This window comes from Saccoglossus kowalevskii, chromosome 4 (genome assembly GCF_978046115.1).
Source record: "Saccoglossus kowalevskii chromosome 4, keSacKowa6.1, whole genome shotgun sequence".
Lineage (NCBI taxonomy): Eukaryota > Metazoa > Hemichordata > Enteropneusta > Harrimaniidae > Saccoglossus > Saccoglossus kowalevskii.
This window is the reverse complement of record NC_140644.1, coordinates 34,501,095-34,515,765: the sequence shown is the minus strand read 5'-3', so window position 1 is coordinate 34,515,765 and position 14,671 is coordinate 34,501,095. Positions and strand designations below refer to the sequence as shown.

Sequence of the window (14,671 nt, the reverse complement as noted above, 5' to 3'; positions counted from 1 at the left end):
TACAATACACAGGGCAGTAACAACAAAGTATTAAAGCAGGGTTTAGATGAGATGCTGATATGTATTCAGTGTACAACGGACGCCACACATCTGCAACACAGAAACACGGTCTACAACACAGAAACACGGTCTACAACACAGAAACACGGTCTACAACACAGAAACACGGTCGACAACACAACACAGAAACACGGTCTACAAAACAGAAACGCGCTCTACAAAACAGAAACACGGTCTACAGCACAGAAACACGGACTACAACACAGAAACACGGTCTACAACACAGAAACACGCTCTACAAAACAGAAACACGGTCTACAAAACAGAAACATGGTCTACAACACAGAAACATGGTCTGCAACACAGCAACACGGTCTACAACACAGCAACACGGTCTACAACACAGCAACACGGTCTACAACACAGCAACACGGTCTACAACACAGAAATACGGTCTACAAAACAGAAACACGGTCTACAACAAAGACACACGGTCTACAACAAAGACACACGCTCTACAACACAGAAACACGCTCTACAAAACAGAAACATGGTCTACAACACAGAAACACGGACTACAACACAGAAACACGCTCTACAACACAGAAACACGCTCTACAATACACAGACGTTCTTCATGAAACTGTCCACTGTCATATTTCCCAATGTACTTGTCAAACGTTTTCTTCTTGTTCACACAGTATTCCTGACACGCATGCGTGACAAGGAGACTAATGGTACCCATAATTGCAAACACTCCAGCAATATAGAACACAGCTCCTGACGAACTAGACATCTCGTACAATTTACCTGAAAGACAGCAATAGGAAATGCACTTTTGTTCTGAATTTTTGTATCAAGTTTGATGTTTACTTTGAGACCGTATTCTATTTACAATTATGAAAATAGCTCCTCATTCTGTGCATGCTCTTCTGCAATACATATTGTTTGATTTTGAGAAACACAGTTGCTATGATTTCTCAATTCATGGTCTTACCAATGTCACAAATAACTTGGTGTTGACTTGTAGAGAGGGCATTGACCTATTGTATATCATTACTGAGTTGTTAATGGTTTTTAATGTCATACAAGGCAATTTACGGCCAGCTACAATCTTTCGGACATTGTTGGAGTGCATTATCGCATCAATATTCACTTACCCGCTATAGAAATACCAACGAAATATCCAAGACCCATACATGACAGATCAAGTCCAATGGCGCTGGGGTAGTGTTCGGCAGAAACGATATCTTTGACCGCAATATAATGAAGCGAGTTGTACATACCACTTGCACATCCAAACAGTAAACAGTAAAAAAATAACCATGTATAGCCAACAATTAGAGGGAAAGTGAGATTTAAGAGTCCACATAGAAGAGTGCTTCCTGCCAGCATTACAATTGGTGATATAAATCTACGATCGACAATCCAGCCATGTCCAATACGTACTACAAGAGAACTGCCACCTAACACAGTCATGAGGTATGAAGCATTCATATATCCAACACCGAGGTCCACGCCATGTTGCATTAAAAATGTGATTAGAATGCCATTTGCGCCACCAATACACATCACGCCTAGATACAGTCCTGCAATATGAGGACGTATACGTAACACATGGCAACCAAATAACCGGAAAGCAGATAAACATACATTTGTCTTGACAACTTGTCTTTCAGCTTTGGGAATGCCAATATAATGTCTTGATACAGGACGTAGTAGACTTGCTGCTATACAGAGGTGAGCACTTAAGCCGCTCAGAATCACCAGTGTAGCTCTCCAACCATAAATTGTGATCAACCACTGGCAAAAAGGTGGCAGTCCCATCGTTCCAGCTCCAAATCCAGCAGTAGCCAGGCCATTCGCAAGTGCGTGTTTCTTCTCGAAATACTGACCCAGTAATGCGAATGCTGGTAGAAAAGAGAGCGATAATCCTAGAACTGAGAAACGATCACTGAATTATTTTTTTTAATTTGTGGAAACTTTCTTAAGATTCATACTGATGACTGCTGGTCATAGTGAAATGAAGCGATAACAAAATCATTGTCTTTTAAAGTGACGACTGTGTTTGGCTATGTAGTTGTTTGTCATTTAGAATATAGTAAATCTCTCAAAACATAACAATATCAACGATGTGAATGGTTTTCCTTCTGCAGAAGTGGTTTGTCGCTAAGGGGCGCGCCTTGGAAAACGTGTTAGCAAATACGTTGAAGGTTCAGTTATCACATGACAGTGTGTGTTAAATATGACAAGTTGACTTACACGTCATTAATCCATAGGTGAGACAGAGCATTGTGACGTCATTTATAAAGGCACTGATAAAAACACTGATTGTACAAAGTATAGAACCAATTACAGCAATTACTCGAAAACCAAACTTTGCACTTAATGCTGACGAAATTGTGGCTGAAATAAATAAATAAACAAAGCTATAGTAATATCCTCGCTATGAAACTCTATTTATTCGTTGCATAGAAAATAGTTTCCTCATTAGAATCTTTGTACTTATTTGTTTCCTATTTGCAATCCATCTTAGCATATATTTTAATGTTAACGGGCGAATAATTTTGTCGAATTATCATTTATATTAACAGCCAAAACACCAATGCAGTCAATATAATAATATATTATAAATAATAATAAAGTTGGCAATGTATTACGCTCGCCATTTTCTATATGTACTATCAATGATGACGCATAAGCATATAGTATGACTACTCGTATAGGGGCGTCAACAACGTTAAATCTAGGGTCTCAGCATTCAGCCTCAAGTATTCTGTATATGGAATTTCGCAAACTGAGAAATCGAAAATTACATTTCATTTATATTTTGGCATCATATTAACTACGCACAATTAAGAACATTTAGAAATGCACTTACTGGAAAAGTGGAATGTAATTTGACCTATCGATGCAATCATTGATATTTTACTAGCTCCTACGCCAAAATAGTCCTTCCATGTGATCAGTAGTACGGCCACTGATGCTGACAGTGCATCATACATTATCTCATTGATGTGAGCACTCAACACGATAAACCACCCCCATCCACCGTCAGGGGCCATTATTCCATTAACTGTATACAAGTCTACAAAAAAAAATGGAAAAACCTTGCCTGTATAGGACAACGAGATTATTCATTCCAAAAATGCAGTTTTATGTTTCTACAAGAGTTATATTGTATTTATTTTCTGTTTTTTATTCAGAATGTGCAAAAACATGTCTGGGTTAAGATACATGTATTCTCGTACCATTTAATTTTTGGACATACTTGCAACTTATATTTTGAACTACTCAGTACAGTCGATCTTGAAAATAAACACGAAATTATTTGATTTGCACGTACTGTTGGTTGGCGATAAGTTTGAATTATATTGTTACAACGACCAACATCACAGTGAGGCTGGTAAAAACCAGAATTTACCGTGAAATTGAATTGTTAGTCATTCAGACGAAGCCCTTAAAGGGGATTACTAAATTTTCATCTACCTTTCAAGATATCTGTCCAATGTTCTTCGAATATCAAAATGTGCATCTTCAAGGATTTCTAAAAAATTCTCGAGCAGATCTCAATTACACGATGATGAAAAGTAATGTGGTGAAGTGATTTTCTTCAGAGCAGAGTATCAGATTTTCACTGTTAATCGTCCCGAAAACCAATTAAGAAACAACTATACGTGCGCAATTCAGTACACTTCCTAATGTGCATAGTTGTGACCATTTGGCAAAGCAGCTCAGTTGGATATAGATGTGTTTTGTTCCCATTTAAATGACAAACATGCAGATACGATACAGTTTGAAAATCCATATTGTCCAAAATTTATTTGATCATTTTTCGCACGTTAATTAAAAAAACGTAGCTTTTCTTTGAAATGTCAATTATATAATAAGTAAATCATATCTCTTTTGCAATACAATTATTATAGCACAGATATCGTGCATCTAGCTTCAAGACTGCTTGAAATATTACAGTTATAAATATTGACGAGGTTATAACTTATATAATTAATATGCATGTTTTCATTTTGGACGAATTACTTAAGTAATTACTCGGTACAAAATGCAACGCCAAGCTAAATATACAGAGCACATGTGTACCAAGTTTCCGTGACATGTAATGAGTGTTTGAGATATCAGTGGAAAAGTTGAAAATTAACTATTTCCACCCAAATCTAATCAGGGATGAACTTCTATCTACCATGTTTCATTGAAGTGTTAGTTCTTGAGATGTCAGTAAAAATTAATATGCACGGCATTCAATTCAAGCCTGGCCAATCCATTATTTATTCACATTTATTTGTTTACTAAGAATGGCGGGCAGGCTACAATGATGTCAATTTTTAGCAGGAAAAATGATTTATACAACACTCGCTCTGAGTAACATATCTCAAAGAGTCACATAGTAGTACCATATGTTCCAAAGTTAAACCAATGCAGGTTTTGAAGACACATATCACCAATATACATATTTGCTAGATATTAAAATGCACAAGATGTGCGTTCAAAAATGATTTGAGCAAAATTACTTAGGTTAACCTGGACATGGAGGTAGAATGGGTTCTTAAATCTATATATTGTAAGCGACACAAACATAAGCGTTACAATCACTGCCTTTCTGTTGCACCGGCTTACAGTGCTGTGTGTAAAATATAGGTGAGGTCTAAAATGATGATCTAAACTTTTGCCTGTAAATAATTTATTTTCGACGATGATTTTATTTCATTCACTCATTATAGTAACATAATAGTACGTATTTGTATGATATAATCGTGTGTGTATAGTGGTAACAGTCTCAGTAGCTGTGTATAGTGGTAACAGTCTCAGTAGCTGTGTATAGTGGTAACAGTCTCAGTAGCTGTGTATAGTGATAACAGTCTCAGTAGCTGTGTATAGTGGTAACAGTCTCAGTAGCTGTGTATAGAGGTAACAGTCTCAGTAGCTGTGTATAGTGGTAACAGTCTCAGTAGCTGTGTATAGTGGCAACAGTCTGAGTAGCTGTGTATAGTGGTAACAGTCTCAGTAGCTGTGTATAGTGGTAACAGTCTCAGTAGCTGTGTATAGTGGTAACAGTCTCAGTAGCTGTGTATAGTGGTAACAGTCTCAGTAGAAGTGTATAGTGGTAACAGTCTCAGTAGCTGTGTATAGTGGTAACAGTCTCAGTAGCTGTGTATAGTGATAACAGTCTCAGTAGCTGGGTATAGTGGTAACAGTCTCAGTAGCTGTGTATAGTGGTAACAGTCTCAGTAGCTGTGTATAGTGGTAACAGTCTCAGTAGCTGTGTATAGTGGTAACAGTCTCAGTAGCTGTGTATAGTGGTAACAGTCTCAGTAGCTGTGTATAGTGGTAACAGTCTCAGTAGCTGTGTATAGTGGTAACAGTCTCAGTAGCTGTGTATAGTGGTAACAGTCTCAGTAGCTGTGTATAGTGGTAACAGTCTCAGTAGATGTGTATAGTGATAACAGTCTCAATAGATGTGTATAGTGATAACAGTCTCAGTAGATGTGTATAGTGATAACAGTCTCAGTAGCTGTGTATAGTGGTAACAGTCTCAGTAGCTGTGTATAGTGGTAACAGTCTCAGTAGCTGTGTATAGTGGTAACAGTCTCAGTAGCTGTGTATAGTGGTAACAGTCTCAGTAGATGTGTATAGTGATAACAGTCTCAGTATCTGTGTATAGTGATAACAGTCTCAGTAGCTGTGTATAGTGGTAACAGTCTCAGTATCTGTGTATAGTGGTAACAGTCTCAGTATCTGTGTATAGTGGTAACAGTCTCAGTAGCTGTGTATAGTGGTAACAGTCTCAGTAGCTGTGTATAGTGGTAACAGTCTCAGTAGCTGTGTATAGTGGTAACAGTCTCAGTAGCTGTGTATAGTGGTAACAGTCTCAGTAGCTGTGTATAGAGGTAACAGTCTCAGTAGCTGTGTATAGTGGTAACAGTCTCAGTAGCTGTGTATAGTGGTAACAGTCTCAGTAGCTGTGTATAGTGGTAACAGTCTCAGTAGCTGTGTATAGTGGTAACAGTCTCAGTAGCTGTGTATAGTGGTAACAGTCTCAGTAGTTGTGTATAGTGGTAACAGTCTCAGTAGCTGTGTATAGTGGTAACAGTCTCAGTAGCTGTGTATAGTGGTAACAGTCTCAGTAGCTGTGTATAGTGGTAACAGTCTCAGTAGCTGTGTATAGTGGTAACAGTCTCAGTAGCTGTGTATAGTGGTAACAGTCTCAGTAGCTGTGTATAGTGGTAACAGTCTCAGTAGATGTGTATAGTGGTAACAGTCTCAGTAGCTGTGTATAGTGGTAACAGTCTCAGTAGCTGTGTATAGTGATAACAGTCTCAGTAGCTGTGTATAGTGGTAACAGTCTCAGTAGATGTGTATAGTGGTAACAGTCTCAGTAGCTGTGTATAGTGGTAACAGTCTCAGTAGCTGTGTATAGTGGTAACAGTCTCAGTAGCTGTGTATAGTGGTAACAGTCTCAGTAGCTGTGTATAGTGGTAACAGTCTCAGTAGCTGTGTATAGTGATAACAGTCTCAGTAGATGTGTATAGAGGTAACAGTCTCAGTAGATGTGTATAGAGGTAACAGTCTCAGTATCTGTGTATAGTGGTAACAGTCTCAGTAGCTGTGTATAGTGGTAACAGTCTCAGTAGCTGTGTATAGTGGTAACAGTCTCAGTAGCTGTGTATAGTGGTAACAGTCTCAGTAGCTGTGTATAGTGGTAACAGTCTCAGTAGATGTGTATAGTGGTAACAGCCTCAGTAGCTGTGTATAGTGGTAACAGTCTCAGTAGCTGTGTATAGTGGTAACAGTCTCAGTAGCTGTGTATAGTGGTAACAGTCTCAGTAGCTGTGTATAGTGGTAACAGTCTCAGTAGCTGTGTATAGAGGTAACAGTCTCAGTAGCTGTGTATAGTGGCAACAGTCTCAGTAGCTGTGTATAGTGGTAACAGTCTCAGTAGATGTGTATAGTGGTAACAGTCTCAGTAGCTGTGTATAGTGGTAACAGTCTCAGTATCTGTGTATAGTGGTAACAGTCTCAGTAGCTGTGTATAGTGATAACAGTCTCAGTAGCTGTGTATAGTGGTAACAGTCTCAGTAGCTGTGTATAGTGGTAACAGTCTCAGTATCTGTGTATAGTGGTAACAGTCTCAGTAGCTGTGTATAGTGGTAACAGTCTCAGTAGCTGTGTATAGTGATAACAGTCTCAGTAGCTGTGTATAGTGGTAACAGTCTCAGTATCTGTGTATAGTGATAACAGTCTCAGTATCTGTGTATAGTGATAACAGTCTCAGTATCTGTGTATAGTGGTAACAGTCTCAGTAGCTGTGTATAGTGGTAACAGTCTCAGTAGCTGTGTATAGTGGTAACAGTCTCAGTAGCTGTGTATAGTGGTAATAATCTCAGTAGCTGTGTATAGTGGTAACAGTCTCAGTAGCTGTGTATAGTGGTAACAGTCTCAGTGAATGACCACGGTGACCCCAGCTTTCAATGTTGACGTGACCTATACGCATAAAAAAGACACCCGTTGTGAACTAAAAAAGGAGTGTTGTCTCGCTGAAACTGTTTCAATCTCTCCATAGTATTTTCATCTCAATAATATTTCTTCCCACAGTAATTTCGTTCCGATACTGTTTCTCCTCAGCTTTGTTTTGTCTCGATGCGTTGTGTGTCCCCAGTTACATTGTGTATGGAGTGGTAGGGTCGGGTGTCATATATTTTTTTCATTTCCAACTCTTATGAAGTCACATAGAATTTCACTTAATTTATTTTCGCTGAAACGTTTTCAAGCATTACATGTGAATCGAATTTTCACTGTGCTGTGTCAAGTCTCAATAGAGTATGAGGATTTGTTTTAATATATTCGCACCAAATGTATCTCATCCTATATTTCTATGATTAAAAAGCACTGACATAGCTCATTCTACTCAGCTTGAGTATGAGCATAAATTTACTGTTTTTTTATGTCTATTTTCATTACAGAGAAAATTAACCTGAAAGTTCGGGTAACTTTTCACCAGCAACGGCTTTTAACTCCTCTGTGATTTTTTTTTGCTTGGCCAATTACAATCACTTGACAGGCAGGTCGTAGTACCTTCACTAATTGAAAAAAAACTTGGCCCACCTCTGCCATGGCAACAGCCAAAAACGGATTTTTGAATTTTTTCGCCCCAAATTTATTACCTCCTACCAGTCTTGGTACACCGGTATGAGATCACGCGACGACATTGTTACACTGTATCAACGTAATCCCAACGGAACTTTGAATGAACTGTAAATGCTGCCTTCAATCTCAGACTAGTAATACAATTGTATTACTAGTCTGAGCTTCAATCTAGAAAATACTATCACAAAACGGTTGGACATAATACCTTTAATTGCAGAATATGTCCTAGCAATAAAATAAAGTGACTTCTAAAGCCTGAATGTTATTTTACGAACTTCGTATATGGTGCCTGGTTTTAGTTATAAACCGACGACGTTAGCTTCACGTTTATGTCCTACCATGGCAACAGCCGAAAACAAATTGGTTGTTTTTTGAGCGAACGGATCGCCAACCAGCCTACCGGCTTGTTTTCATTTGCAACCGAACTATTTTTATTTTGTAAACAAATTTCGTCTGGTATTTTTATGCAGTTCAAATCGTTCAGCAACAATGTCGGCACATTAGGTGTACATCACATGGAATACTACGATTGAGAGAACTTGATGTATGTTGACTGAGTTTTATAAACTCTGAAGGGCTCTTGGAAGATCCACCCACAGTAAAATTAGCGATTTCCGTGTACCAGGAGATTTCTTCTGGCGACGCTGCGACCTTACCCAGTTCCAAATAAAGATTACCAATGCCAAATGAGCAACATTTTAACCGGTAATCAAGATTCATTCAATCCACGGCTAACAAGCAACATCACAAGCGAAGTAACGTGCAGCTCAGCGACGACCGCTGTTGACTAAAGTCATCCCATCAGTGGAGTACGGCAGTTGCACGGTATGTTTGCCAATGTATTCTGTGGAAGAACTTTTAACTTCAACATAAATTTAAACTACTACGTATGACTGATTCGGAACGTTCCATCAAGATCGGACGGCTACCTATCGTGCCAATAATCTTCACCATTGTATTCAAACGAATCACGTGGTGTGCTTTTACATTCTCCTTCAAACCCGGGATTCAACCATTCGGGGCGTTTCAGTAAAAAAAAACAACGCAAATCGTGCAAATTCAACATTTTCATATAAGTATACTAAAACAAAAATGCTCAGCGATGCAAAAGAAGGATATATATTACTTTTCAGTATGCACGTCTCTGTTGATACTATCCCTCACATATTCTACTCCCAATTAAAATGGAATAGCCTCTTTCCATGTTGACATTTTGAGTAAAATCACGTGATAGGCTGTCAAAATTGGCTGTTACATACTCTTTCGCCGGTCTGGAAAATGTGTTTAATTAGCTCTCATTCAAGCAACAATGCTGATTTCCCAGTGGGAGTGAAACTAGTTCGACTCTGCCCTTAAAATATAGGGGCGTTTTCAGCAAAACCCGAATAACCCTGGAGTGCACACAACACACTGAATTTCGGAACAAATCTTGCAGTAGTTACAGCAGCAGAATACCACAGAAATATATTTATATACAATGTAAATATAAACACTATATATTGTATTTCGGCCTGAACTCTCTATATTGCAATTCAAGGAATTACCCCCATATGTGCATCCATTTTTCACCTTGGTATCATCCACTCCTGAAGCGTTTGGTAATAATTTAGAACACGCTACAAACATCCACACTTAATGAGTTTGATAATACAAGACCGAAGCGGGCTGCCGATGAAATGGCTCCTCAAAGAATGGTCTAAATTGTTGTAACGATAATATATTATTATTATCTTTTATTTCATGACAAGCCCATATAACATTTAAAAAAAAATATATATATAAATATTAATAAATTACACAGTATGCATTAAATAAAATCAACCACGCCACATTTGCCATATACGTGATTTAAAAAAAAATATCACTAGATAATAAATTGATTAAAACAGAGTTCTTACTCAACAAAATACGTTGCGAAAAACTGCACATTTTTCTATCACAATAAAATGAAAGCAAATCGTCACGATGACTAGCAACATGGCAATTAGCATTTTTACAGCTAATAGACTCAATGGGTATAGTCACTTATTTTAGTAATCTGTCCGACTTTTCACAATAGTTATTAAGTTGACTGGAGGATATCTTATCTCAATTCACAGATACATTGTCAGAATTGCAAGCTACACCACACAGTCAACGAGTTTCCATTGTAGGAAGTTTGTCAATGATCAGACGAACAGTCAAAGGGAAGTGATCAGATGAGATGACGTCATGAGAAATATTTATTTACGAAATACCGTCGTGTGCATTTATAATATTGTGGATACGCAATGATCCAACCACGAAGTAGTACCATGGGATTCACTGTAATATGTAAATGGTTCTCCATTTGTATACAAATGAATATATTCGGACAACACAAGGTTATTTTCGTTGCAGAAATTAATTAACTCACGCCGGAATGGAGAAGTTACATTGGCATTCCAATCACCTATTATTAATGAATTACACGTGTTTGAATTATGTACAATTGATTTAACTTTTTCAAGGTAGTTGAGATATTCTATGAAGTTGTCTGGATTGTCTGTGGGCATGTAAATACAAATAATTAAAATAGACGTATTATTATACTCAATAGAGATGCCAATAACCCGAGGATCATCGAAACGCTTTATAGACACCAGGATGTTGGCTGCACTCTCAGACTAGTAATATTACTAGTCTGAGCTGCACTATAGATGACACCGTCATTGTCACGTGAAATCATAATCACAAAAGAAGCATAGGTATCAAATTTACTTCTAACTTTCTCACATTTAGTGTCAATATTCACAGTATTTTTAATATGCTTCACAATAGAAGATTATGTGGTATCCGGTGCAATTCTCGTAACAAATATCTTAGCAGGAAGCTGAGATCGAACAAGGGCGTGTAGATCAGAATTACAATTACCTTCACATATTGTAAACACCGGGGGTTTCTTTTTATGTCTCCCAGTAACAGTGGTAAATCCATATTCATCCAGTAAACCAGGAGATTTGATTGGCTGTCGAGTAGGACCACCAGGTTGCGACTCCAAGATCGTCCAATGAGAAATTGCATTTAGTGATTTACGACGAAATTGAGCCTGCTTAACATTTTCACCTGTTGGAGGTGTTATAACTTCATTTGCATACGACTGCGCGTTTTCCCAATCAGTACATTGTCAATCAAACCATGGAACTAATAGTTCCATGATCAAACCATCAGCAATGCCCGGGTCACCTGCCATCTCTGTTTCAGGCGAAACTTTGTGAGATACACATCCATTATCTTCAAACAATGACATATCATGTGATTTAGATACAGTGCTGAAACATGTGTCATAACGAGAAAGACTCATCGCATTGAAATGTGTGTCCGTCATGTTGAATGATGTAACGTTTATCTCCTTTTTTTCATTACATTTATATTATATATTTTGTACCATTATTTTATTCTAATAGTGTGTATTTCATTTAGACAACTTGTGTTGCCATGCACACGCAGGTACAAGAATTGAAATGTACATGACAGATTAACATTCTTCAAGTAGACCGGTCACTGATGGCATAGTGGTTGTCGCATCAGACTTATGATCGGTAGACCCAAGTGAAAATCCTATTTTAGGCTGACCATGGAGAGTAGACACCGTGGCGGATAACTATTTGTACAGTCTGATTGGTGGCGGTCGTTCAAAGGGGCGGTGAGGATGAGAAGTATAAATACCTGGCGAGGTGTCAACCGGGGTATTGTAAATGGAGATAGAAAAAAAAAACACAAAACTAAACGTAACTATACAAATAGGGGATCGGTTTTATGGGGCGGGACAGCTGTTGAGCAGCGGTGTTTTTGGACGCACGTCTAGTAATTGGCAGGAGTAAATAAAACGAAAAACCGCGAGGATGTTGTTGAAAAGTTATATAATCGAAAGGGGGCCGTCGGAAACGCGGATAAGGGGAGAAAAAAGTCGAAAATGAAAACGAAAGACTGGTTCGGGAGCGGGCGCGAACCGTCCAACAATGAATGATAAAGTGGCATAGGACGATTGGGACGAGCCGCTTGGGAGGGCTGGAAATGACTGGAGTTGAAAAGTATAAGTACGGGATTTTTTTAGAGGGAGGGAGGGAGATAATTTGGCGGGAGTTTTGTAGCGCGGGGAGCGCTGATTTTGGTTGTAGCGTAAGTTCGAAATTGAAAAAGGTTTGAATTAATAAGGGGACAATTTATTTACGTGAGTCGAAAAGTGTAACTACGGGAATTTTTTAGAGGGCGGGAGGTAATTTAGCGGGAGTTTATTAGCGCGGGGAGCGCTGATTTTGGTTGTAGTGTAAGTTCGAAATTTAGAAAAAGGTTGGAATTAAATCTCTTTTTACCTCCATGGGCTGACCATCAAAGGGTCGACCCCTACCCTGGGTGAGTGTGCCACAGACTCAATGGGAAAACCAATTCCAATGGCCGAGAATCATTCACTAACGAATGCGACTTTGGGGGAACCTTGACTGGGTATGTAATTGCGTCCGCATCGTTGCCAACTCTAAATTATTGCGTTTTCTGTTGACACTGGCTAACAAATCTTATAGTTACAATTTAATTATTTTCTCCGACAGAATGAAAATGTTGACCGCCCTGCTACGTCTGTGACTGTGGGACAGAATGCAAGAGCGCCGAGGAGGAGGTCGGGTAAACGAAACCTGACTTCGAAGACGTATATTTGGCGTGCGAATATTTGGAACAGATTGATGCAGCAAATGTTTTAGACAAAACAAGTAAAACATAAACGATGTAAAGATAATTTTAAATAAAAAATACATGTACAGTTAATATAACAGAGTAGTCCATTGTTTTATTGTGTCAGCCATTTTGCGGAAGCAATGGCAACAATTACCATGTTGTTTTGATCTGTTCAAGTTAGAAGTGGTGAATGAAAGTTTCGGTCATCATTTACCACCCCGACTTTTCGGCAACGGATTTTTGCCAAAAGTTTACTTATAACTATTTAATCATGATCCGCACGTTGCATGTTCGATGTATCTATATTGATTTACTCATAACTTTGCCTATTTAGATTTTTAATAATAACTGGCTTGTTGCAACTACGTACTCATTATATTTATAAATAAACCCACGGCAACATAGCACAGTACGTTGTATGAATACGTCGCACTCGTAACGTACGTGTGAATGAATAAATACATTGTACAAGTAACCTGTAGAATACTGTGTGGGTAATATTTTTTATATTGATTTTTGTTGCATTTGCAGCAAATAGTTACCAAACAATGAGAAATCTATAGGATTGAATATACCCCACAGCTGGCTTCACATGCATTGTTCATAGTTCATATGGTGCTTACACCAGGATTTAATTACAGCACCTAGGCGGTATGTGGTTACAGCTTAATGTTCGAGTAATCGCAAGAAATTGACATGACAATAGAAATTCATTAAAGACTGCCACTCCCATGCAATTAACAGCGAGTGAAATTCCTGGGATTGAAACATATATTTTGAAGTCACTGATGTAGACAACGAATAACTGCAAGTTGACATAAAGACGAGGTAGTTTATTTAATCAGTGGTAAACTAGAGGCTGAAATTATAATTAATTTGTTTATTTCAATTTCTCCTGACGTCAAATAGAATACACTGGTGAAACACGGTAGTAACTGTGGGTGAAAGGATGTTTTGGGGTGTAGTTTACATTGTATATGGAGTGGTAGGGTCGGGTGTAATGTGTTCATTTCCAACTATTATGAAGTCACGTAGAATTTCACTTAATTTATTTTTGCTGACATGTTTTCAAGCATTACATGTGAATCTAATTTTCACTGCGCTGTGTCTCAATATAGTATGAGGGAAATGGCATATTCACTGGAATTTATTTCAGGGGAAAAACGTTTTCAGTGATAATGAAGTATTATGACAGATACCCTCCCCGTGGCTTTCATTGCGTATGGAAGTTATTTTCACGAGTGATGCGGTGTATCCTGCTGCCGTACTTTCACGAGCGAAGCCACGGGGAGGGTGTGGGGTTCTGTTATTATACACATGTCCCATATTTGATTATTTCATATTAAAAAAAGAACGTGCAACAAACCGGGATAGAAATTTAGATCGGGGAACCCAATTGCCCATTAATATGCTCCAAGACAGTGCTGCGACCTAGCAACGCTTGTCAGTGTAGAACGCGTGTCGCTGTACGTGTGAAAATAAAATAATCAGACGTCTAATTTAAGTCATTGTCCGAATAAATAACTCGTGGATGTTTAAGCGCGGTGGTCGTAGCACAACGCGTGTTCGAATTTCATGTAAATAAACAATGCATTTTACACGCGTTGTATACGTCGCTGTGAGTCCCATATCGAACAGGACGCGACACGACGACTGTCGCCCTTTAGTTGGGACCACGACAGAACCAGAACTTAAACTGGGCGACTACGATACACGGTTGATGTTGAAGTTAAAAGTTCCTCCACAGATCTGTGCATTGGCAAACATGCCGTGCAACTGCGGTACTCCACTGACGGAATGACTTTCGTTGAAATCGGTC

The 14,671-nt window shown here is 38.5% G+C and overlaps 1 protein-coding gene across 1 annotated transcript; it reads right to left on the bottom strand.

The window, feature by feature from the left end:
- Positions 1 to 476: 476 nt before the first annotated feature.
- On the bottom strand, positions 477 to 11,506 carry LOC144345458 (monocarboxylate transporter 12-B-like). The gene is made up of 5 exons (XM_085498400.1): positions 11,344 to 11,506; positions 11,053 to 11,244; positions 2,882 to 3,088; positions 1,161 to 1,934; positions 477 to 810 (listed from the first exon to the last, which is right to left on the bottom strand). Exons 1-5 carry the CDS (start codon positions 11,504 to 11,506, stop codon positions 596 to 598), a joined length of 1,551 nt encoding a protein of 516 aa, XP_085354526.1. The 3' UTR covers positions 477 to 595.
- Between the last annotated feature and the right edge of the window lie 3,165 nt (positions 11,507 to 14,671).

Bases quoted from the DNA above. Each gene is read 5' to 3' on its own strand.
- LOC144345458 (XM_085498400.1), bottom strand. From the start codon at position 11,506: ATGACGGACACACATTTCAATGCGATGAGTCTTTCTCGTTATGACACA. The intron at 3,089-11,052 runs GTAATTGTAATT...TTTTTTTTGTAG, and splicing joins GGTGTTTACAATATGTGAAG to ACTTGTATACAGTTAATGGA. The intron at 811-1,160 runs GTAAGTGAATAT...GCTGTCTTTCAG, and splicing joins CGTTGGTATTTCTATAGCGG to GTAAATTGTACGAGATGTCT.